The sequence below is a fragment of the Seriola lalandi genome, unplaced genomic scaffold (assembly GCF_002814215.2).
Source record: "Seriola lalandi dorsalis isolate HSWRI2012SDOR001 ecotype SW California unplaced genomic scaffold, Sedor1 jcf7180002054542, whole genome shotgun sequence".
In the NCBI taxonomy this organism is placed as follows: Eukaryota; Metazoa; Chordata; class Actinopteri; order Carangiformes; family Carangidae; genus Seriola; species Seriola lalandi.
In genome coordinates, this window is record NW_019525095.1 from 762,353 (window position 1) to 789,246 (window position 26,894).

The window sequence follows — 26,894 nt, forward strand, 5'->3', positions numbered from 1 at the left end:
TAGCCAGAGAGCTTGTATACCACAGGAAGTTGTGCAGATTTTTATCTAAATTCTGTGAGGAATATTTAGGGGAGAAACTTTTGCATGTGCATTTATAGTGCTTAATCAATATATATTTTCTACACTTACACACATAGGTTTCAGAGGTGGGTTTATAAGTGCTATAAATACAGTTTTCATTTACTGTTACTAGTATTTCTTACTTCGGAGACTACGTTATCTTTATTACATTTCAGAGAGAAATGTTACGCATCTGACAATTGCAGCTACCAGTTATCTGCAGATTAAGATTCAACTTTAAATATCAAATCAGATCGTAGTGTTATATATTTACTATTTCTATTAACGGGTTCAAAAAGAATCAGACATCAGACAGACTTTTCTTCTACCATTTTCCAGATTTTTTTTACTTCTCTGTTTCAGTTTTTACAAAATGATCCCAACAATTTTAAAATACTTTTCTCAACTGTAGATGAGCACATTACATGTTGATTCATCTTATGAACACATAACAGGTTCATATAAATTATTAACACTAGCAGGATGAAGTCTCCTTAATTTTTCACTCTTTCACTTACTTTCGGTGACTTAAAATCATTATTTTTTTAGCTCAGTTAAGATAAGTTCGGTAAATCGAGGATCCTTTGCTTTTTATATATAATATAATAAAACCAGCGTTTTATTGTGAAAATCTCCGGAAGTGGTATGTCAGTAGTGTCTAGCTTGACGCTGGTGAACGTCCGCCTCACCGGGGTTTCGGTTGGTCCGCCTCCCTCCTCCCGACCAAATTCGGCTGTTCTCGTCGCGAGGCGTCCAAGTGGAGGAGGAAAAGGAAAGGAGAGGGGGGGAGACTGGTCGTACTGTGAAGGAAGAAAAAGTAAACGACAATTAAATATTGACACCAACCCGTGAGCGGAAAGTGAAAACGGTGCGAATCGGGCAGCTCTGACGGCGACAGTGCGGTACATGTAGAGCTAGTTTTCCACAGTCTATGGTGTAAACACACTGGTGTAGTTGTGACATTGCGCCGTGAGCGACAGAGCAGAGGGAAAGGTCTCCTCCCAGTCTGTTGACGGATAGAGTTTGGCTTCAGTGAAAGGAGACACGGCTAGACCTGACTTTACATTACCTCGGCCAGGTAAGACTGCCATGTGTCGATAAACTATCAAATTAACAGCGGACATAACGCGCTTTTTACCTGAAGCAACAGTTGCTCTCAATCTGCTCTACTATGAGACATATTTACTGTCATTGCTGCCAGCTTTCACAGTCTTCATCCGTTTATGCAACACTTGTGTGGCCCCACAGCTAATTTTGACACGACAGTGTTTCATTTTACATACCTGTGACTCCAGCGGCCACACGCACAACTATGAGGTTTGATTCATATATATGGTTTTCAACAGGTGATAGCTCGAGCTGAAGGTTTTATTCAGCACTGTGCTGTCTGGGCCTTCTGCCCTGATTATTCCCCACAGGCCCCACCTATTGTGTTTGCCACATAATGACTTATTTTGGAAAGCAAATAGATTATTCCAGAACAGAATAGCACTTTTATAGATATGTAAACCAGCCACTTCCTTCACATTAGTCGATTATGCAATAGATAATCACTTGCAACATTGCCAGTGTAGTCCAACGTGAACCAATTAGATTATGAACCCAGTGTGATGGTTGAAGTGGAGGCCCCACACAGGGAAGTGGCTGAAATGTTTACATGGAGCATCAACAGCTCTGTTGATGTCCCCTGGCCATTAGGGAGGACAGAATACAGACTGGCCATTGATAAGGCCAACTCATTAGTACCCCATTCACCGCCATCAAAGCCTCCTCTCAACGCCCATCAACATGAGTGGGTCGCACCGTGCACACTGGAAGCTGAGGATCGCACACTTCCTGCCTTCACACTGGTGACAGGTTGGGTGTGATGTGCATTAGGATTTATTATGGCAGGCTTCACGACAGACAACAGGCAGGAGGAAGTGCCTCAGAATTCAGAGGAGATGAGGTGACAAACATGAACACAGGAACACGTGTGACAAAATCTGTGTCAGTGTCTTTCTTATGAAAGCACCTGTTGCTGCTCACTGTGTTTCTTACATTTGATACACGTGTGCGTCGGCGCTCGCTCGCTCATGCCCTACATTCACTGGTATCACTGGTAACAGCAGCCTTATGTTGTCATTTTACTAGAAATGAGGATGATGACGATCGTGAACAGCTGCCTTGTCTCATGCTGTCAGGTTCTTGGAACAAACACTAGACCCCTGTTTATTGACAAGAATTTTTCATTTCCTTCCCATATTTAAATGGACAGATGACATTTCCTCAGGTTATGCTTATTGAGATGTGAGTTTAATGTTATGTTGAGTTAAAAGTGTGACCTTTTGACAGCCTTTGAATTCTCTCTGCCAGCTTTGATGGCACGGCCTGCATTTTGGAGTTGTGTGAGTAGGTTAGCCCGGATTGCTGGCAGGATTTAACGTGACGTGTAATGCATGTAAATTGATTAGTAACAGGAGGAGGGGGCTAGGTGGTCGAGATGGGAACAATGTCTTGCCTAATGCAAGGATTAGTTGAAAAGGATAGGTCCCTGTACAGCTTGAGATTGAAGAGAGGATGGATTTCAATCTCCTTCCTCTGTCTCTGCCATATGAGTTTAACTTGTGGAACAATGGATGAACTGTTGGGATCATGTGGGAAGTGGCACACGCAGCTGTAACCAATGCTGCATAGTAGCCTACCTTATCGGCTAACAGGCTGCTCTGGAAGCAGCGTTCATCTCCCTAAAACACAGAATGCGGGCCAACTCGATCGGCAGCTCTGTCTGCAAGTTTCTGACAAAAGGCCAGTTTGGTTCAGGAGGAAGACGCGGCGGAGGCTGCTGTCTGAGCCTCTCATCAGCCAGGATCTGCTTCCTCATAGTGCTATCTGTGGATTCCCCGCAGGTCTTTCAGAGTACACAGTTTGTTGAAGTAGGAGTTGGCGTGTGTACGTGTCTGTGCGTGCATGCCAGTGTCTTTTGAGTGATCTTACTACTTCCTTACTGGGCTGAGTGATTCACATATTTTCTCAACATGTTACACATATACACACACACGGAGCTTAAGTATATGTTTCTAAAAGTGCATGCTCTAAAGTATATGTTTCCATCTCTTCGTAGAGTACGCTAGTAATCCGTGAGTTGATCAAAAGAAAATGGAATATCAAACAGTTTTTTATCACAGAAAACTTATCTTGGACATAAGACTGGACTCTGCGAAACTGTGATAGACATTTTTCGTTCATTCTGACATTTTATATAGAAACCAATCATTAGATTAAATGAGAAAATAATTGACGGATTGATAGATAATAAAATAATCATTAGTTGCAGCCCTAAACTTGCTTTTTTACTTGCTTCTTCTTCGTTTAATGAAAGACGTCAAAGTTCTCAAATGTTAAGTATAAATCTAAACACAATCAGACCTAAGAGAACTTTTTCTAAATACCAAAATAAATGAATCTAAAATGAAATTTTATTTCAGGAACTGTAGAATCAAGTAAAAACCAGATTATGAATCTGAAGAGACAATTAATCAAGTTTCGTTTCCTGATGTCACATACTGCAAGATAATAAGCATTTCTCATCTGTGAGGGATTTATGCTTTCTTTAATAATTTCTCTAGTTGCCTTTGAAGGCAATCAATGATCAAGAGTGGTGACTGGTTATTTGATCCATAAACAGTTTAACAATTGATTTAAAATTTTGCAGATAATTTAATTTTATGCATATTCTCCACAACTACAGAACAGTCGTCAATAATCTATGTTACAAATCTTTTTCGGTTTCAAAAAGGGAGTTTCAATATGAGCCCTTGCTTTTTCTTTTTGAATATCGCACTCAGCTACACGCACAAACGAGAACTCCACCATTTCCATTTTTCTTTTCTCTTCAAAACCTACTTCTGATTTTTGAGCACTTCAGAGGTATTTAAAGACATACTGTAACCCTTAAGGGCTTGCTTGAGTTAGCTTGTGTGTGTGTGTGTGTGTGTGTGTGTGTGTGTGTGTGTGTGTGCATGTGCGTGCACGCGTTCTGCAGTGTGTATGTTGGTAGTCACAAGGCCTGGCCTACAGTGGCTGGTTTGCTTGAATTCCACCCTACCCAGGAGCAGATGTACTGAGAGGAGTGGTGGTGACATTGTGGATATAAAGTCACACCCATCTGTTGGTTTGGCAGTAAAATTACTTGCTTTCATGAAATACCAAGCGTTACTGGATCCTTTTTCATTGGCTCAAAATAGACCAACTCAGTAACATAACTACTCTAAAGCAGAAACATTTTCCTAGATACTGTTTTATTTTTCTGTCTGCTCTAATTTGCAAATCAACCAGAAGCTACAGGGAATGAAATGTTACAGCACGAGAATAAGGTGAAGATAGATGGTTGATTTTTCACTGCTGGTGTCAGGAAGTCAGGCGCTGCTGGTGCTCATGTAGGCTACTAATCGGGTTGACATCAACCTCTGATGCGCGCCCTCATCAGGCCAAACAGGAAGTGTTGTCATGGCAACCATCTCAGATAGGTGGGAAAGGTAGTGCAACAGTTGTAATTTCCCCTCATTCCCTCGCCGCCTTCGCACTGGCGGTCTACCTTTTTTAATTCCTCTGACAGGCGGGTCACAGGCCGGCTAGACGTGACAGAGGCTGCACTCAGGGTGCAGAGCTTCTGTAGTCGTGTTTGTCAGACTGAACGGAGGGAGACAGTTGACAGACAGAAAGGTAGAACTGGCGTCTCCACCCAAACAAGCAGAAACCAAAATCCACATGGGAGGAGAAACCGTGGAATGCTTTGTGACCACAACTTCCTCATCACAGCTACACAGCTTGTCCTGAAGGTCCTATGTCATTCAGTTTTTCTCGATTTGTATTCTCAAATCAGTGATGTATGTAGCAATGTTCTACTTGATGCTATTTTGCAAATACAAGGTTTATGTCAAATGATAAAAGCCCAGTCATCACAAGGAAACAACTAGTGCTGCTGCTAACATTTATTCTCATCAATTAATCTGTCTATTTATTTCATTTGCCCAGATTGACATCTTTTATTTTGTCTCACCAGCAGCCAAAACCCAAAAATATTCAATCAAACCATTCTCAGTCGGCTTTTGGAGGAATATCTTTGACATATCTTTGCAGTTTGCATCTTGCACGTGCAAAAACAACAGATTAAAGGTGGAATGAGTTAACAAGTCAACTCAACAACGCCATCTTGAGTCTGTCTCCCTTTTTCTGGTTTTAGCAGGTGAATTTCCTTTTTGTCTGAAGCTGAAGTAGATTTTTTTCTATGTGTAAGCATTGTACATTATTTATTATACATCCAAGCTGTTGTTGCTGCTTTTTATATTATAGCTGTCCAATCATGCATGATTGTTTTGTAATTAAAAAGTCAAAGGACTGTTAGAGAAAAATTAGAAGGTGTAAATGGACCCCTCGCAGCCCGCTCAGATTGTAGGATAATACTTTAAATACAAACCCAATGGGGAAACACACACTGACATTTCAGACCTAAGATAGTTTTTTTTGTTCAGGAGGCCTCCGTTTGCTGTTAGTCCGTGGCTGTTCATCCTCAACTCCCATTGGACAGAGAGAAGGAGCCAGATAAGATAGGTGTGTTTAGAGTGTAAACTGTGTCCAAGGTTGAAGTTCCTCATAGACACTGATCTGAGGTTAGATTCGCAACTATCCCTCAAATTGTCAAGGTCAGTTAATGAGCTGAGAAGCTGACTGCTCGTCAGTGCTCATGAGGAACGTCACGGTGTGAAGGTAACAGGTGGGAGTGTTTGTGGCAGACGTGTCGGTAAATCAACCTGATAATCAGAATGAATTTCCATTTTGTTTCCCTGTATGAATTACTGAACATTCAGAGGCAAAACTCAAGCGTGGAACTAAACTAAGATGAGGAAACAAGTGAGAATGAACAATTAGTTAATTAGCATAACTTATCATGTGTATGATGATTACAAATAAGAAGCAATCAATATATTCATATTCAATATTCATAATGTTTTTGTATCGTGATGTTTACAGTTGTGTGACTCTTGCACAACAAAATATTTTTTAAAAGAAACATCTGCTTGAAACCGACTGCTTTTAAAGACGCAATCTGTCATCCAAACACAAACTAAAGTTGTTCTCTGCCAACAAAGATGATTCGACATCACTAGTGTCTGTAAACAGTAAAACGCTCCATATTTTCAGAATCAATCCTAATTTTCTAACAAGCGCTGAAACATTGTAATGAACAGTCGATTGATTAAATAGTAAAATGTATCTAATCACAGACAGATTTTATAATCAATTAATTGTTTGTCATTTATCAGACAGAAATGCCTCAGCAGACATTTTTTCCTGTCATATAAAGCGCGGATATTATTAATAATAACATTAACAATGACTCCAGCCAGCCTGCACAACGCCAGGACCCTGAACCTGAACCAGCTAAATGGAATTCAGCCATCAATACTTTTATTATTTACAGTGGTGCTTTTAATACTTTCCTTTTTTCACAGACTGCTGTGAGAACCGGCCTTTTTCTTTTTGTTCAGACACAACATTTCAATTTAATGATGTCATCTCGACCACTGTGAAATTGTGAGGGGCCTTATTCAGTATTTTCTGACAGTTTCTTGATGAAAGGATTAATGAGTAAATTAAAAAAAAAAAAGATTCATTCAATGAAAGAAAATCATTAGTTGTAATCCTATTTCCAACTCTTCAACAAACTTTTCAGTTATGCATGCAAAAGCACTTGAAATTTATGCAGCAAAATATGAAAAAAATGGAAATCACCTGCCTTATTAAACCAGAAAACATGTTTCAGTGGAGCTTCGCGTATTTCTGTGCATAAGAGCTGTGGACATACGGGAGAATCTGTCTGTCATCCACCTGCTGTTCAGCTTGACTCTGAGAGAGGGGGAGATAGGAGGGGGTACGTGCTGCGAACCAGGGTGTAAAGGAAAGATTTCTCTCCATTGACTTGCGTTGCTACCAAAACATAACAGGGGATTGCTGCCAAATTCTCAAAAAACAAAAACACTACTATGAAAAAACCTCCCAGGAGTGATCAGCCGGAGGATGCATTTCTAGCTTTGTGGTCTGCTGCTCTGCTTCCTCCCCAGTGGTCATGTCACAGGAGTGGATGATGTTTGGCAGTGTCTCAGCAGCCAGCAGCTATCTGCAGGAACAGATAAACAGTGTCTCTCTCACAGGGCCGCGTCCCTTAAAGCACATTTTGTGGGTTCTGCTTGGAGAGTCGTGCGTGTGTCTTTTTAGATGCTTTACATAATTTGAGGAAGAGTTTTGGTGGCGTTCACATATTTGGTGAATAATGGCGAGCTGAAGAGGACAGTGGACTGTTTTAACGGGCTTCAGTAGAGCAAAGCAAAAAAAAAAAAAGCTATGTTATAAGGTTTGGGGCAATCATAGGAATCAACTCGGGCCACTTTTGATGTAGAAGTTGCTAAATAACTTGGTAATTCTCATCCACAGACCTGCAGTTCCTTCTTGCTGCCACTTGGTGGTGCACTCTGACTGACTCATGCCTCCGTCTAGTTGCTGGCTGCTGGAAAAATGTTCAGTGGCCATAACGGAGGCAAAAAAACTTGACAAGGTGCTTTGGTGTTCTTTGAGGCAGCTCTTTTCCATCAGCTAAGGTTTTAAAGTTAAGTGAAAGTGTTTGCGTTAGTCCCACATGATGCCAACTTGAAAGCCAACTTTCCCGTGTGGTCTAGTTGCCATCACAATGACAATTCATCCCTTTATCTTGCTCCCTGTCTCACACACACATGTACGCCATCTGTCACTTTGACACTGCCAGGTGGTCCAAACACCCTGTGAGCTTTTATTCCACTTGTCCATTATACTTTGTCATTATTGTTTATTCTCATGAGAGAGACAGAATGTGTGTGTGTGTGTGTGTGTGTGTGTGTGTGTGTGTGTGTGTGTGTCTGTGTGTGTGTCTGTGTGTGTGTGTGTGTCCATATGTGTGTAAAAGGCCTTTTCCTGTAGAGAGTGTGGGTTGAATGCAGTATGTAGCACCTGTGACGTGAGTCAGTTTTCGGTTATTTGTCTTGTCAGTCAGCTCAGATAGTGTGTGTACACCCCTGTAGATCAAGTTACTGTCTGGATAAGGACTCTATAGTAACCAACACATGCAGAGCGTCGTTGGTAAACTGCCTGCAGCTACAATACTTTAAGTGATGCTAATAATAGTAATATGATTTATTTTTATATTTAAGTGCTTAATAGAGAAAAGGAGTTAAGATGAAATCATGCTAGTACAGACATAAAGCCAAAAAAAATTAGAACCTGTCTGAATGTAAGCAAAGCCAAGAAGATTGTTTATTAGTAGTAATTAGCACTAAACAGCAATGTCACAACAACAACATCAACAACAGCAACAACAGACGGTGTCTTGGTTGACAATATTAAAACATTTATAGATTGAATCTTTGTTTTGGAAATAATCAATCACTGATTTTCTCATAATCATTCATTTCAGTGCATCCTATGTGTTTACTTATGTCCATGCACGTGTTTCAGAATAAATGAAACCTATCGCTTCTTTGAAATGTTTTGCTTCTAACAGACACTGGAATGATTGCACCTGTGATTGCCTTGTATTTCAAGGTTTGTCCCCTGCCCTGTGCAGCTGATGTTGTAGAAAGGTTGCGTAAAGCCAACCCTCCTGTCTGGTTGGACTGGGCTAAGTGGGTTGAAGTACTCCCACTCACAGGAAGACACACCTTTTTGTAAGGACACAAGCTCTCCTCACTTATGGTATGTTATTCCCTCTGACATACACAGCATTTCATAAGGCTGTTGCCCAAATATGGGGATATCCTGTCAGAGGAGGAGGAAGAGTCCAGCCAACATAAAGCAGTTTCCTGTCAGACAGGTAAGGAAGAGTCGGAATGGATCTGACTTCCTTAACAACAAATGCTGAATACATGTCGACAGTGTGTGTGGTGCTTTTAAACTAACTGGGGGAAAATTTAAGATGCAGCAGAAGCATTTCAACTTAAAGGCTGGAAAGATAAATGAATCATTCATAACGCTCAGTGGAATCTGCATGTAAATTCAGCTGTGTGTGTGTGTTTGTGTGTGTGTGTGTGTGTGTGTGTGTGTGTGTGTGTGTGTGTGTGTGTGTGTGTGAGCGAGCGGGTGGGAGAAACAGTGTCACTGTGATGGATTCTTTAATTTCTTTAGAGTCTTTGGGGAACTTTGCTGGCATCTCAAACAAAGGCCGGTGTGTGTACGTCCTCACTGAGGCCCAGTTGCGACTCGACACCTGTAGCATAAGGCTACACATCAACATGTGTCTGTGCTGTGTTTGAGAGAAGAAACTGCCCCCCCCCCCCCTTTCTGTTGCCCTGAAAGTCCGCGGGCCCCAAAGTTGTTGTCTGATGCCTCATGAGGTTTCTCTGTTTAAAACAAGCAGCAACAGGTGTCCCAAGAGATGCACAATCACCTCCTGTCTTCCTCTCCACCGTCTCAGTGTCTCCTCATTTGCTGAAATCAGGTGCCTCATTCACACTCTGTCTGACTTTCAAAGCCCTCAAAGGCTTTGTTTGACTATGATTTACTCACTCTTTTCTGGTGCACGGTGCAACAAGGGCTCACTTTTGTCCCAGGAATGGTTCTTGTACAGTGGCTCCTTGTGCAAATACCTCCCTGAACTGTAACTGTTCCTTCTCCACAGGCTTCTTATTGGAAAACCAGACAGTTATCTTATTGTGTGCAACATTTTTTTTTTTTCTCACCAGGAGCAATCAGTCGCAGAATCTGCAATTCAGACATTTCATACTGGCTCTGTTTGGACAAAAAGATAACATCTCTGTGTACCCAAATTCATGTATGTTGAAGCTGCTTTACAACACTAGTGTTTTGTTAAAGAATTTTTACTCTCTACCTTGAGATGTGACCTTCTGGCAAAGCTCTGCCAAGCAGCTATTTGTGTATTGTGTGGTATTAAATGTTTTGTGCAGAGAAGTTGGACATAAGCTGGATTTTTAACTCCAATGCAGTTTCTTTGTGTCCACAGTCCCTTTTTCTTAAAATACACAAAACTACATGCATGAAGGAGGGAGGTGAACCTAGTGACCTACTTGTGCTGAGAAATGAATATAGCATGAAGAGAGAGGAAGTAAAGGGAGACGGAGGGAGGATGAGGAGGAGGCAAACATCATTTTTGAAGGGATTTGGGGTGGGCTGCTGAGGAAGTGGCCTCAGCTTGACCCACAGTGTGAGCCTCTTCCTCCACCCGACATGCCTTTGAAACTGGTAGATGAACGGAGACGCAGTGATTAGAGGGAGGAGCAGCCATTCATGTGGCTTCTGATTAATAGTAACTCTGACCCCCTTTGTGTGTGTGTCTGTGTTTGTGTGTAGAGGGGGGGGGGGGTTGTAAGTCAATCTGGTGGTGTGTAAGTCAATGCGTCCGTCTGACAGAACTTAAACTTTCATGTCCTGCTGAATTAAAGGTCCTGTAACTATAGTGAATCTACTTAAATTAACTGACTTTCTTTAATGTTATTTCTCAATAATACAGCAGAAAACTAGAAACCTCCTAATTGATAATGGAAAGGAAATGGCAAATTCACTCTTCCCCCCCCCCCCCCCCCCCCCCCCTCCTCTGTCTCTGTCTGGAACTCTACAAATGTTTAAAGAGCAAAACCAAAAGTGCTTCTGACTGGCCGGTACTTCTTTAGCCTGTAGTCACGCTGAATATCGCAAGTGCTGTTTCAACTTCTCTTGGGGACTTTTGGTCGGGGTTTTATGCATTGATGAAATTCTTTCATGCTCTTGTCCTTCTGCAGGTTTTTCTGAATTTTAAACAGTGAAGCAATTTTATTGCGTCATCTGTGACTCGCGGAGGGAGCTTTCCAAAGTTTGCAGAAGTAACCTCAGTGATGTCATTAAGGTTATCTTGGTATTTAAAATGTCTAACAGAAAGCCTGTGTTACACCCTGCAGGTGTAGAATTCGAAAGAAGTGGGAGTATACAGTACCTGTGTGTGTGTGTGTGTGTGTGTGTGTGTGTGTGTGTGTGTGTGTGTGTGTGTGTGTGTGTGTGTGCATATGCGTGCATGCGTGCATGCTATGAATTAGATTTTTTTTTCTCTGAAGTCTGGTGTTTGTTGTTTGACATTGGCCTTGGCGGAGGTCTGCGCTCTGTGTTTGCCCTTCTAGTTTCCATAGGTTCACATAGACTAGACATAGGTTCAAAACAGAATAAATACAATGGGGAAAAAACAACAATAGACAAAACAAACAAAAACAAACTGTATACTATGATTGGTATGTAGTGCTGACTGTACATATCTCAGGAGTATCTAAAGATAGATATATCTAGTTGCATTATGGGAAATGTAGGTTCCAGTGTCTTTTGAGCTTTGCTTACAAGGATCTTGTATAGGTGCAAATATAAATGAATGAATAACAATAACAGGAAGGTCATTTTGCTTTCTTGTTATGATGTGTTAACAATTACACTGATTATTTTAACCAGACAAAAGGAAACTCAGATTTATTTCCAGCTACGTTTGCCACTGAACAACATAACACAGTTTGCTTTCAGTCCTGCTTTGAGTCTCATTCTTTCTGGTCTTGGCCTTTTGTCCTGACCTCGTCCCTCATGCCTCTCAGCACCGACCGAGGCCTTCAACTCAGTCATAAAGCGATCGTAAAATCAATCACCTGGCCTTGGAAGCAGTGGCACCAGTAAATACTTTGCAGAGTTTATTGTGAGAATGTTGTCACAGTCTGATAGTGTTGATCAGTTTAGAATTGGCAATCTATCGGTAGGTATTCACTCTAACGAGGCTTTGCTGTTTGCATCTGTCTCAGTAGGATATCATCATGAATGTGCATTTCTCAGAGTGACTGTTGCATTCTTTACTACAACTCAAGGAATTCTGCATCAGCACTATTTGCTTCCTTATACAGACACTTTCCATCAGCTTGTTTCCGTGTGTGTGTGTGTGTGTCTGTGTCTCATGCAACTTGTCTTGAGTAGTCACATGCAGTAATCAGTCCACTATCCACATGCCTGTCATTCCTGTCCTTGTTTGTCCTGAAGTGTCCCTTCTTGCTTGCAGATAATGTGGATCTTTGGGTCCTGAACTACATGCAGTCAGTGCTATAGATAGAGACACTATGAAACCACGTGTCTCACTGTTCGTCGCTCCTAAAGTAATCCCATGCTTCCTGTAGGTGGAAGGAAGTGTTCAGGTGCTTTGGAGTTGCTTCTTTTTCATTGTGTGGCTTGTTTAAGATATGACCTCACGTTTGAGAGGCTGTACAGTGCTATGGACTGTCCTGGAGTATCCTGTTGTGCTAAATAGAACAATGCTGTGTAGTGGGTCTAGTTTATGGGTCTCAAACTATTATATGAACCCAAGTTCCCTTTCAAATTTAAGGTGTTTAGGGTTTCACCTCTCTCATATCCTCTGTGCTGTGGTTCCTGTATGATCTATAGCCCTCTGATATTCACACTATCCCACCCAGCCTGTTGAACTCTGATCAGCAAGGTCAAATGCCAGCAGTTTGCAAAGAAATAAATTTCACCTTGAGAGCGACACACTAGACTAAGCTCAGCTTCTCAGATATCCACTGATTTAATGAGGTCGTGGCAAATTAGTGACTAATGTCTCGTGCAGAGGAGATGGGAGTGCTCTGAAATGTGTGGATGCAGGTGCTCGCTAGTTCTTTCTCTTCAAAAAGTTTAGTTTCATTTCATTTCATAGCCATTGTTGTAAAACCAAACATGTGACTAACTGTAACAATAGTGATAAAAGATAAAACACAGCAGTGTCTACAATGATTCAGCAAAATTTATGAATTAAAAATAACTAAAGCAAAAGGAAAATATGTATCTACTCGTACTCACAGACATGCACATATATAAATACTTATACATACGTATTTACACACATATTTTACGTGCATGGTTTTATAAGAGCTACCTGAACTGATGGAAGGTGAGGATGGTGTCCTTCAAGCAGCAGGACACAGACATATTCACATTTAAGAAGCTGGAACCATGAAACATTATTTCAGTGATAAATTGATCATCATCAGTTCGATGATCCTAAAAAAAAGAGTCAGTTCTCTGTTGATCAGCTGATCGATTTTAATTGAGTAATCGTTTCAGCTCTATTACGCAGCACTGTGCGAACGTTTAAGGCGGCTCCAGTGTCCTAAGGGGGATAGTTCCTCATATTCGGCTGTTTGCATAAAAATGCTTTATGATAGTGTTTGTCCAACGCACGAAGTTCAAGAGGCTCCACAGCTTCGTCTGTTTGCTCTTGGCAGCAGCATGGGGGATCTTCCTAATTCACCTCTGCATGCTTTGATTGGGACATTCCTGTGGGTGACCCAAACAGGTATTCATGTGGAATTTCACAACAATATGAAATGAAAAGTGACTCTCTCTCTCTCTCTCTCTCTCTCTCTCTCTCTCTCTCTCTCTCTCTCTCTCTCTCTCTCACTTTCCTGACAGAGGAAGTCATACAACCTGATTTTTTCCATCACTAATCCTTCTGTCTGGTTTGACAGGGTTGGCAGCTGCTATTGATTTCAGAGCTGAGTTTTATTATTCTTAGTATTGCCTTTTGCTTTCAATTAAGCATTGCAGTGGTGGCGCTTGAGTGTTACAATATATAAACTATCTCTTCCATGGAGCAGCATTAAACATATTGAGCGTATTAAATAGACAAAGATTGTGAAACTTCATGTCATTATCTTTAATTGATGTTATTACGAGTTCTAGACAATATTGCATTTACCTTAATAACATAAAAGGTACATGCAAATATCCTCTAAAAATAGACTACCTGCACCTTCAAACATACACACACACACACACACACACACACACACACACACACACACACACACACACACACACACACACACACACGTAATTGTTGTCTCACACACACCCCATCCCCATTTATGTCACCCTCTGACTAATCCCATTTCCTCTTTACTTGAAAAACAAACCCATCTTTATGACCTTCATGTTGCTTTCTAATGAGCTGTGTGACGTCCAAGCCATTATCAATTATTCCATCCATGCACACTGTCGTTTAACCCTCCCCACCTCAGCTCCAGCAGGAAGGAGGGGCTGTGTGATGGCCAACCAGCAAGTCTACAGACCTTTGGCCTTCTCTTTCCCACCTTTACTGCAGTGGTAACGTACATGCAGTCAGGCCAGATCAGGGGTGGAGGTTGGAAAGACTGAATTCGTTTGTTTATTGTTCCATATAGGCAGGGCAGTGTTGGGCCAGAGATGGAGATCCATTGTGTAGTATCTCCCTGCCTTCGTCATGAATAGTAGCTTTCAGAGGCAAGAGCGACTGAGGCGAAAGGCAAAGTGCTCACAATAGCTTTAAGTTTTATAGCGTTCCTGTCGCCGGCAGCAGATTTTTGGCAAGTGACCAAATGCAACATACACACAGCTGCACAGCTTGTTTTCTCCAGCTGAACTCTCTCTCTCCCTCACACACACAAACTCTTATCTCTCCCCCAGTCTCAGTCGCAAGCGCACGTCTTTTTCTACAGCTCTCTGCCCAACCATTCATTCCTTCCCTGCATCCATTTCCAGCAAACTCCACTCGGCTTGCACTAAGCTTTCTTTTGTGCAGTTTTAGGACAACAATGCTGTTTGTTTTCCGAGGGCAGAGCAGAGAGACGCTGCCTGGCAGCCTCTCTGCCTAGGTCGCCCGTGTCTCCCGCATGTCACCCTCTGTGCGTCTGCAGTGACGTCTGAAGGGCATTATCTGCCATAGGCCTCTGTTTGTTTTGGGCTGCTCTGGGCTTGATAATGGCCCATTACTGGGGAACCAGAGGCTCATAGGCACCTCAGTGGAAACTGCAGAGACCTTGCTAATCTGGATGATACCCAGCTGGCATTCATCTTAGTAATACTAGCTATTTTTGGGAGTAGTTTTTTAGATGAAACCAGCTCGACTGTAGCCAGCAACAACACGGACCTGTTGCTGAGTATTTTTAGTGCATACTCTGGCTGTTAATGATATCACTGAGGCGTTAGCTGACCTCTGCGTCTGTTTATGTGTTGCTCCCAGACATTTGGCACCCTGTGCGTAAAGCCAGGAAAGCCAGATCTGTCTGAGTACTTGTTGAGCATCAGCTTAACACAATAAGCTGATGATATCCTGCCTCTCCTGTGGAAGGAATGTATGTTTCGTTGACGGTTAGATCAACGGAAAGAAGAAAAATCCTCCAGTCATTGTTGTCAGCTCTGCTCTCACTTTCGGTAGTTCTTTCTGTGTGCACGTTACCGTGCAGTCTCTCTTTCACCGCCTCCTCTCTCTTGACGTGTCTTGCATGACACAAGAGTAAATAAGTCATTTCGGATGCTGGTATTTTCCCCTTCAATCATTTTATCTGTATGTCATTCCCACCTGCACAGCACTGTTGAGCACTGTTGATATGAAAGTCCCAGCCCAAGAATACTGAATATCTAATATAATGCTAAAGTAGTTCTTATACATAGTTAAGAGGCTGCCTCCCACGATAGATTTTCAAGGTGTTCAGTGTTTTATTTTAGTGTTCCCAAAATCACACCCCCTCCTACACCTGCTGCAGGTGTCCATTAGACCTTCACTTCCCTACACTACACTTAGACTACATCCCCCCTAACATTTAACCACACTGCACCCACATTTAGGATTACACAACTGATAATTTGCAATCTCAACAATAGGCTAACAGCTTGGCTGACCCTGCTTGTGTGAAATGGCCTATTCAGCAGTACAGAAGCCATTCTTTTTTTTTTTTACCACCCAAATCACTGGAGAGTAAGAGAGGTGTAATCAGTCAAGGACAGATGTTTGGCCATTGTTTTAATGGTGTGAAAATCCCCTTAATTTCTCTGCAAAAACAAATGACCATCCATGTGTGTTAATATGTCATTATTAGTTAGGGAAAAGGATAAAAAGACAATGCTTGAGTTTTTGAAAAAAAAGAATTGCAATGATTATCTGCAGCACCATTACTCTGCAGCTCTCAATTAGGCAACATTAGTCAAGTGTTGGTGTTGTGCTGTGTGTGGAGTGGAGCCTAATTAGAGGTTGCCTGAGTGGATTGTCTTACTTTACCCTGAGAATTCTCGCCTGTGTTTAATCCTTGCATATCAGAGTGTTATTTGTCCCCTGTGTTATCACTGTTATCTGTCATTATGTCAGTCAGTCAGAGTCCCTGACACACATGCTGCTCCTCTTCAGACGTGTATCAGCCACTGAATGTGCAGTCAGTCGTGTTCAAACAATCCTGTTCTAAATATCATCATGTTTAAGGACAGTGTTTCGCACTCTGTGCTTCCTATCACATGGATTTCTTCACTATCACTATCGCTATCACTGTCTAACTTGACATGCAGCTTTTCCTTTTTTTTTAATTGAGTTCATAATAAACTGGGCTGGCTTGTAATTCCTGCAGCAGAACTTGTCAGCCATCTAGTCTGAGCACGAAACAAGGAATCATTCATAGTTCATTTGGACAGGAATGTGCCTCAAGTAATTGCACATGAATTTAGGATTTAGAAATCCTGCAGAAATGAGTCCAGTCTAGTCTTCTAGTCTAGTCTTCTGTCTAGACACTGTGCAACTGTTTTACAGTATGCTGGATTGTTTTTGTATCCTGTCAAGCCGCAGAACTTCAGGATTGTGCAGTTTGCCAGACTCTGAGAACCCACTGTACAGGGGTTTAAGTTTAACTGAGACTTCTTCATGGTGGTATAGGAATGACACTGTTATTTGTAGCGCCACATGTTTATTCTGAGCAATTTTCCATTAACCTTTGTACAGTCCTTTCGCTTTTCCTGGAAACATCTGCTTACACAAGAATAATGGATACCCCTCAGCCAATCACGTTCAAGCAGTCTTGCAGACCAGCAGAGAGAGCGCTGAATTTCCCAGTATTCCCTCAAAAGCGTACTGAGTGTGCAGCCAATGGCCTGGGCGGGGTGCTGTCAGCTTCACTTATCTCAGAGCCCATACCTATCAGCTCTGGGGTGGTGCTGCAGCTCTGTGTCTCGCCGTAGTTCCCCTTAAAGCGCACAGCATCTAGTTTTCTGCCTCTCTCAGCTCTGTGTTGTTCACTGTGGGCTGTGCTTGCATGCAGCTGATAAACCTGATGCTCTTGTATACACTGCCTTTACTTGACTTATTGTAAACAAGGGCTGCAGCTAATATTTTGACGTAGTACAATTTCATGTTATGTTTATTTTGCGGGTCAGGTAAATTCAGAAAAATTAAAGGGTAATTAATGACTAGTAATGTTCTCCTTTTTATTTATTTTTTATTTGAAGAATCAGTGAAATTTCCCAGAATGACTTGTGATGCCGTCATAACGGTCCTCCAGTCCTGTTTCTGTTTATCTTGGTAATCAAATCCACAGTGATAAATGCAGTATCAGCTGTATGAGGGTAGCTGCCAAAGAAACCAGCGCCTAACAGAAACTCCTTTCTTTTTTTGGTGGGAAAGTAGTGATGTTAGTCTGGTGGTTCCCACAGCGTGAACAAGTGGGAGCCCACTCCCTGCCCCACCCTTTCTCTTTCACAGACCTACGAACTCTACAGCCAGAGTCTCTCCCTCTGGCTCATAAACACAATCCCACTTTACTCAGCAGCAGGACTGATGACTGATGAGTATTATCAGGTTTGATAAGCATGGAAGCCAAGTGAGAACAAGTCAGTGTTTACATGAAAGCGAGGCGGGACTGCGCCGTGACACAGATCTGATCTGAGGAGCAACAGACTGAAGTGTGGGGTCATGTTTTAGGTGTAGCAGGAGACGGTTTTTCACTCAGCTGGGAAAGTGCTGACTGGCAGCAGAGAGGATGAGACGGCTACTTTTAGCTTCGCCTGCAGACTGGGAAACTCCTGCTTGCAGACAGAGAGTATGTGCAGGGGGAGGGGTGTACATGAGAGAGATGACAGAGTTGTGTGTGTGTGTGTGTGTGTGTGTGTGTGTGTGTGTGTGTGTGTGTGTGTGTGTGTGTGTGTGTGCGCGTGCGGGTACACAAGGGAGAACAACTAATATACTGGCTTGTGGCTGGGGCCCAGGTCTTTGAACTCTCTTTTGTTCAAAGCAACAGACATCTGTCTAGACACCAAATATCGCCTTTCCACAATTCACTGTTCTGCACTTGTCAGCTGGTGTATAAAGTCAGACAGACGCCAGGCAGTAGATATTTCAGGGCCTTTTTAACATGATCACCAGAAATGTTACAGGCAATAAAATGTCAACTTGGATTTGGATTATAGCAGATGAGAAAATAAAGGTGCTGTGCACGATTTATTATATCCGCAGAATGTGCATAATGACCAGAACTGAGTCAGTATCAAACTCTCCAACAACATCAATGATAAGAAACCTAAAGTTACAATCCTTAACTTTTTAAGATTTGTATTGAGCACAACAGAGGAGCAACTGGTGTTCCTGTTTGCACTGCAACCAAATGATATCTTGCACATTTGAATACAGAAGTTCATAAATATGAATTGCAACCCTATCTCATTTCATGCTGCACATGGTGCAGGTAGTTTTTCATACAACTTGCTGAGATGTTGGCAACATGCAGCCTGTTGCCTGCAGCTCTTCATCCATCAAGTCACTATCGCTCCTTCTTGTTACATTACTCGCTTGCAAAAAAGGTGCATTTTAATAAACGATCACATTTAGTGCTAACCTGAGCGACATATATATTGCTCTTCCTGCTCTTCCTGCTTCACATTAAAAGACACCCTGAGGGTCACTAATTGAATGCTTTTAACGTGAAGCAGCAATAATTAAATGATAAAATGAAAAGAATGTTTTCCCCAACCATCCTTGCACAAAGAAAAACTTCCAGTAAAATAGCAACTCATCTTCTTATCTTAATATCAGTGTCTTAAATTTCAGTGGGGTATGTCAGAACACCAATTACAGACTGGAGCGTGCTTCCCTGGCCTCCATATAAACTGTCCTACATGGATGTCACGTGCAGACACTGGTGCGACTGTTTCTTCTATACGTGTATGAATTTCAAATGGCGTTCATGGGCGTTTTCTTTCCTGTATCAAACCTGCATAATTTCAGCCGTAGTCTGCATAAGTTCTACTTAAAACCTCTCCAAGTTATTGAAGTTAATGAGGCCAGCCTTTACAGCCACAGAAAAATAACCTACAATGTCTTTTATCATTTTCCCCCTAGTCCTTCAAACCACAAAGACGTGGAGAAAATGACTAATCTATCATTTCGGGGTGAGCTAAATGGAAGGCTTTGAATGTGGAAAAGGCATGATCCTTGCCTACCTCTCATCACCTCTTGTCAGTCAAGTCTAAAGTGCAGCCGGCAACATTTAAGCCCTAAAGCAGTTTATTTCCAGTGAGGCTACTTTATTACAAAAACTGCTACAGTCTGAAAAGCCTCAGATACTCAGTGAAGGGACCACACACACACACACACACACACACACACACACACACACACACACACACACACTGTAGAGCTGACAGGACTGACTCCTCTTTTAGCCTTTAATGGATGCTGTTTGTATTCGTCAGCAGCAAATTTAAGAGTTTTCTTTGGGTCTGAGCTGTAGTATAGCAGCACTGTAACACACACACACACACACACACACACACACGCACAGTCAGTTTTTCATCTCTGAGTGTTGCTGTTAATGGCACTGACTCATAATGGTTCCCTGTTCTTGGCACTTTGAACACTGTGCTAATGAATCACATGTGTGCGGGTGGGTTTGTGTGTGTAAGGTACAGCAGAGCAGTGGGGCCTCGCAGCTCTGTGCAGTAGGTGGTCCCGGTTGCTGTATGTGTGTGTATTGTGATAGGGTGGGCTGTAAAGGGGGTGGTCCTTTTTTCTGATCCTTGGAGGTAACTTTTTTTTTGCAAGGCTCTTATATGTACATGCTGGTGTTTAATGCCACACGCTTGTGTGCACACACACACACACACACACACACACACACGCTGGTGCCCTCCCATAGAGTTTCAGTCAGACCGGTGGTGCTGGTAGTAGCTGGCATCACATCACAGGAGCTTCACAGTTTGACTGAAGTGACTCAGTTGAGGTGGTTTGCCTGCAAAGATCACTTCTGAGTGCCAGTGGGATTTAAGAGCCGCCTCTTTCTCCCACTTCACATGCTGGTTGAACTGATATTTTGGCGCCACAGAGTAGTAAACTGTAAACTACTAATTCTGTCTCTACTTCTTAAATTACAGCCGTGGAGGTGTCTTTTTTCCCCCTCCATGTCACGCTCAATCACATGACGGAGAGAAGGCTGTTTTTCGGTAGTTAGTGAAGAATCATGTAACACTACTGTCGTTTTAAAAATGATTAAGATTCTCTACAGCACAGGGAGACACATGGCAAAGCTCGTTACTCAACCTGTCTCAGTTTAGCTTTAACAAAGCAGCACATAAACTAAAAACAACCGTACCTCCCTCCAAAATATGACCACATACATTTCATGTATATTCATGTAATCTAATCAATCAGCTTTGATATCCACCATTAGAGATCCCTTCAAAATAGTTTCTTCCACCAGCTCCAGTAAGACTGTCTGACTGCAGTTAATCAGATAATGAAGAAGACAAAAGCTCAAAGCCCTTACAATAAAAAAATACAAGAAACATGATTTTTGATAAACAGTTTTTCTGAAATATTATTGGTGATAGTGCTCGGCTACCCCCCCGTCATGTGACCCTGGCCTTGCTGGTCGTAACAGCTGCTTGAGCATCTCTCACTTGGACACAGAAGAGCATCCACTAGATTCAGTGTCATCTCGGTCCCTGCAGCCCTGCCGTGTGAAGCCTGTTTGCACTTCTCATGTTATCTCTTTATTCATGGTTGTACTTGATCAGCAGCTTCTGTACTGTGTTTGCATATTGCACAATTTATAAACTATGTTATCTGGTGAGCTTGGTAGTGCCAGGGGCCGGCGTTTTTACCTGGCAGCAGAAAATTACTTGTTTGAAGCAAGTGAAGTACAAAGAAGTTCGCTGTAATTGAAGTACTGCCACACAAGTATTTGTTGTACTGATGCCTGTTAGCCATGAGAGTCATAGTTATTATAAATGCCTAACCCTGTCAGTGAAATGAGAACTCGGAGTAATACCATCAGAAATCTTTTTCCTGAGTCGGAAACACAGCTCCTGTTGACTATTTTTACTTCCTGAATGGACATTTATTTTTATGGTTGGAAGAAACGTCTAAAGACACGTCTTAAACTACTCTTGCAATGTAATGAAAATGCAGTCATTATCTAGTACTGAACCACCTCATTCATGTTTGTCGGAGAAGCAAACATATGACGCTATGCCTGCATAAGTTCATCTAAAGAGCTCCTCCAGACTATAGGAATGAATACAGTCACTCATCATGTATGGATGAAAGGATTTTATTTTCTTCACCTGTGGTGCCTCGCCTTTATGACTAAGCTGGGAATGTTTCCTTTAGATGATTGTTAACTTTGCATTGTAATGCATAGCCCTTTCATGTTATCAATCACATTTCAGCTCTTTGAGTCATCTCTGGCTGCGTTTCCTTTCGGAGTGATTACTTATCTTTAGATGAAAATACAGCTCTCTAATCAGGCACTCTCAAGCAGAGGTCCGAAAATGGAGATTTTCCGACCCTACCCATTTCCGTTTTTTTTTTGTCTTTATTCCTCCCTTACTCTTTGTTCCTGAAACAACTGAAGAGCCGTACGATCCAGCTGCAGCATCAGAGGCTATCTTGAGGGACTACATCCTGCAGGGTGAGCAGGGTGCAGACAGGCTGGAACAAAATAAACACACAGTCCAACATAAAAAACTGGCTTTAGGACTGTTTATGGCTGTTCTAAGTTCATGTGTGTTGCTCTCAGCTGTTGCATTTACTGCACCTTTCCATTTTATCCCTATTATTTACAGTTACTGTGACTGAGACCTGATGACACAACACTACGCTTATAATCTGAAAGAAGTATTTGGGGCATTTATGCAACAAAATATTTAAGTTAAACATTAAAGAAAATCCAGAGAAACATTCGAACAGTTTGCAGATGGAACAATTTGCATAATGAACACACACAGCCTGTAACATGATACCTTCATTTTTATTTATGAAATAAAACCCAGAATCTGCAGCAACTTTTTTTGTGAATTTCACAATAAACTTCTGAGAAACTGAACTTGACGCTTCCTGTTCCCTGCTGAGAAAAGCTTTTGTGACAGTGAGGTGTGTCTCAAGAAGGCCCGTGTGTGTGTGTGTGTGTGTGTGTGTGTGTGTGTGTGCGTGTGCGTGCGCATATTGCAAAAATGTTACAGGAAATATGTGTTTGTATGAGTTTGTATGAGAAACAGACAAATGGCAATAAAAGGAAGCGAGAGCGCAGAGGAAAGACACTGGAGCCAATTTCCCACATGGACTGTAGGATGTGTCAGGGCTTGTTCCCATCCAGTCTGTAAATGATTAGCAGGAAGTGGAATCACAGCTCCAGCATGCGACCCACTGCAGCGTTGGATCATTTAACTCCCAGACATCAGCCCTGCAGTCACAGCTCTGAAATCTTTACATTGCAGTGGCTTTTTGTTTGAGTATAGATATCCTGCAGTGTCAGATTTTCAGTCATTGTCACAGTTTTGCAGCTATCGGATTGTGTACACACGGTTTGAACAATGTGGCTTTATATTGTCAGGTCTGGCAGCAGGGAAACTGCACCACAAAATGAACTTTATGTGTAACATTTCACAACACAATTGTGCGTTTTTGCTCAGCTTTTGCATGTGTACAGATGTGCCTCAGCTTGGAGCACAGCCAAATTACATTAAAAAAAAAAAAAAGTGTTGATGTCACTTTTGGTAACAGTGCAGAAGAAGAGGAAGTTGTTGACCTCCTACTGAACCATCATCCTCTGTATGATTTACGATGCATCAGCCTCACCTGTAGAAAAAGCATTCACTGGCTTAATATTGATATAACACTTGTCCCTTCACAGTGTTGGTGCTGCATGCCTCTGTATTTCTTGCTTATTCACTCATATGATTTCATCTGTCACACAAGACGGCTTCTGCACATAGCTGCTCTGTGACCTGCCAATTCACTGTCATCCTCACAACCAAGTTCTTCCTGTTATCGGAAACAAACTTTACCTGCTTGAGAGCTGGCATTGAAATGCATTCCCTGTTTGACAGGGTTGCTGTTGTTTTTATTGTGTTTCTCTGACTTGAAATATATTAAAAGCCTTTATTTTCATGTTTTATCTTTTACTAAGAAAAAAACATTAGCATCTTTCTTAATTTGTGTTTAAAATCTCATTACACCTTTGCTTATCTTGCAGAACCTACTGTATACCAGTGCTTTGTTCTCTTCAGAGTTATTCACACATTTCCCTGCTTTTCTTCATTACAGTGTTATATTGCCCAGGATGTCCTCAAAGGCTCACAGTTCCAATAACATCGCCCATGCCCGGCGGACGGTGCAGCAGCTGAGAATAGAGGCGAGCATTGAAAGGATAAAGGTACAATGCAACAATAAATCTCAGCAAATTTCATCCCTGCTCCAGTTTTTCTTGTTTGCATTTCACCCAATTTCTTATTATTTCATCCCTATTTCTATATTATTAATATATCAGATAGTTGTAAACTTCACATGTTAAATGCTGCTGGAGATATTAAAGTTTTCACACAAATAAGATTCACTTAGAAAATGTAAAATCATACATGCTTTTGCTGAGTAAGATATCACTGAGGAAGGTGTAAGGATTTCTTTAAAAGAGTGAAACACATGTAAGGAAAATCATTGCATCTGATTGTAGTTGTAAACCTTTTGTCTGAGAAGTGTCAGACTTTGAAAAGCACTGCTTTTGAGCATATAACTCTTAGAAGTTACGTAAATGCAGGTAAATACTGTTTACCAACGGACTGACTGATTTTTGTGTGTGAGCATCTTGCGCTTTGTTTCTGCAGGTATCCAAGGCCTCTGCAGACCTTATGAACTACTGCAGTGAACACGCCAGAAACGATCCTCTGCTCATCGGCATCCCCGCTTCAGACAATCCCTTCAAGGACAAAAAACCCTGCACTATATTGTAGTGGATGCCACTTAGCCGTTTTTGTTTTGTTTTTTTTTTTGCTTATTAATGTTGCTGTATTCTTTTTGTTGGGAGGAGTGAGGGGTGGACTGTGATCGTATCATTACCACCTGTTCTGTTAACAATTCAACCCTGATTTTCTCAAAAACAGCAATTTGTAATGATGTGTTGTGGCTGCCCCATTAGCCTGTATTACTCACTGAAACTGTTGGCCTTGGCAGTGCCACGGGTTCAGTTCAGCTCTGACCACTAACAAGACTTTGGCTCTATCAGTTGTGATGGTATCCGGTACATAATTATGAACAGCAGATATCGTTTTCACTGACACTCAGTGATGGATTCGGCTCCTTCCTCTGTACACAGTCTCATCTCCATTGGGCAGTGACTGTTATTTCCTCTCTGTTTTGCCTTAAGTGGATTCATGCAGCCAAAGTTTCCCTCCCCTCCTTAAAAAGTATATCAGATTTAAGACGGATAATAGCGTCTTCAGACACCGTGCCCCACCAGTAGTTTACAGTCTTTGTCCAGTTTAAATCACTGAATTCAGGGATCAAGGTTTACATTGAGCTTCTACTCAAATGTTACCATCATGTATCTTTGATCGGGGCGGTAACAACTGGTGTTAAATTCAACTATAGTAACACAAAGTATTCTGCAACTCATCACAGCAACATCAGCTCTGACTGGTCCACGACAATCCACATCCCATTTAATCCACCGTTTTCCTGTCTGTTATTTGCAGTATGATTACCATGATACAGTGTTGTCTTTAGCTGATTTAATGAAGCATCATGTTGAGATATAAACATCTTTAATCCAAGATCTGTTTTGCTCAGATTCATGCCTTTGGGATAAAATGAGCCCAGTGCTGTGATACTTATGGTACTTTATCACATTAATGCAGTGCATACATTTAATTATTTTTTACTCAGCTGACAATGTGTAATGAAGAGTTTGGGACCTAAACATTTAAATATATGTCTTGACTATTGTTGGCCATTCCTTCTGATAACTTTTCTGTGGTACGACGTTTTTAGGACGCTGACGTCACGGAGCACGCCAGCAAGTGTTACGCAACACTGTGAGCCCCGCCTACTTGCTCATCACAACAAGTGTCTTAGTCGAGTGAATGTGCACGTCATTGTCTTAAAGTGTTGTTGGTGCAAATATTGTAGGCACAGGTGTAAATGGTATGTGTGCATTGATGATAAAACCACTCTCCCAAGACTGCTCTGAAATTTCTCATATTTTTCATTTAAACTATAACGTTTGTGTCGGTGGGGGTCTTCAGTCTTCAGCCTAACATGTCCTGCATGTTGTGATTCTCCAGGGGAAAATATCTGCTCTGGTAAATTTAACTAAAAAACAGAATAGATAGTATAAATTAAAAATGTCTTACACTCTAAAGCCTTACTCATGTTTGCCTTGTATCGTGAAGAGCACTCTTAATGGGAGTACTTTCTTTAAAAAAAAAAAAAAAAAAAGATGTTTCTATAAAAATGTTTTTATCTGTGGGATGAAAGTGATTTGTAACAATATTGTGCCATCTGTTTTTGTCTACATGTCACTAGCAAAACATGTGAAATTGTGTTTCACTGACCTGGTGCTCCGCTTTCAGCAGTTTTGCTATTGTTGCCTTCTCCAAAGGGTACGTTCAGGTCTTCAAATCAGCAAGATCTAGTGTTATTATCCAACTGTGTTTTTTATGATTGTCTCTAACAGTCACTTCTTCTTCCTTGCAATAAATCATTCCTGTATGCCTGTTAAGGAAAACTTCACATTACCACTGCCATGTCATAATTTCTGTCCATTCAGCAACCCCTGTAATGGCCTTAGTGTACTATTGATAGATTAATTTAACTGTCAAAATTTGCATTTTGATAATTGTCTTTATTAATATACCAACCTTTGTATGAAGACTTATCCAAGATTAATAAAGTGAAGCATTCCTACAGTACAATACTGTACTAATATATCAATAAAGATGTGTCGTGCTGCACAGACAGAAGATTTGAACTTGTGATGACCACTATTTTAACACCACCTTCAACCAGCCCTGAGATATATACAATATAGAAATGTGATAGTTCACATGGAGCCTGGCCAGAGAAATCTGCCCACAGTGTATCTGGAGCCATTTCCTCTCATTAGTCTTTTATTTATATCTCACTCGGGAGAGGAGAGACCTCAGGCCTCTCACTGTGGCTGTCAGACACCCAGAGAACACAAGAAAGCTAAATATAGAAAGCACCAAACCCTGATTTCCGCTCTTGGAGCATGGACTAACTATTTTGGGAAAATGTCTGCTTAGCCTGAAAGTCTGTTTTCATTCTGTGTAGGTGGCCACTCGGGTCTTTCTGACCTTGTTTCTGTCCAGCTGGTGTCGTGCACAATGGGAAGATCACACAGGAATAACACTCATTATCACCTATTGTAACAACTGCAGAAAAACTGAATTACATACGACGGTTCTGACACTTAAAACAGACTAATGATGAAATAACATTGTCACCTATTATTTATTGTTGAGAATTGACTATAGTATAAATAGAGTTGGCTTTTCTCGTGTCAGTTTCTCACGGCTGGAGCTCTTTTTCTTGAAAGATCAAATGTTGCTGCAGGAAAAACCAGGTGCATTAGCATTGTGTAGACTGAAGAACACCGTCATTGAATGCCAAATATAGCACACACAGTGAATTCAATCACAATGCATGCTTACCTCTCTAGTGGTGTTCTCATGATGCA

At 41.5% G+C, this 26,894-nt stretch overlaps 1 protein-coding gene across 1 annotated transcript; it reads left to right on the plus strand.

Annotated features, from left to right (window-relative positions):
• The first annotated feature begins 779 nt into the window (after window positions 1–779).
• On the plus strand, window positions 780–26,159 carry LOC111661236 (guanine nucleotide-binding protein G(I)/G(S)/G(O) subunit gamma-12). The gene is made up of 3 exons (XM_023414742.2): window positions 780–1,138; window positions 23,468–23,576; window positions 24,025–26,159. The coding sequence occupies exons 2-3, from the start codon at window positions 23,484–23,486 to the stop codon at window positions 24,148–24,150; spliced, it is 219 nt and encodes a 72-aa protein (XP_023270510.1). The 5' UTR covers window positions 780–1,138; window positions 23,468–23,483; the 3' UTR covers window positions 24,151–26,159.
• Window positions 26,160–26,894: the final 735 nt, after the last annotated feature.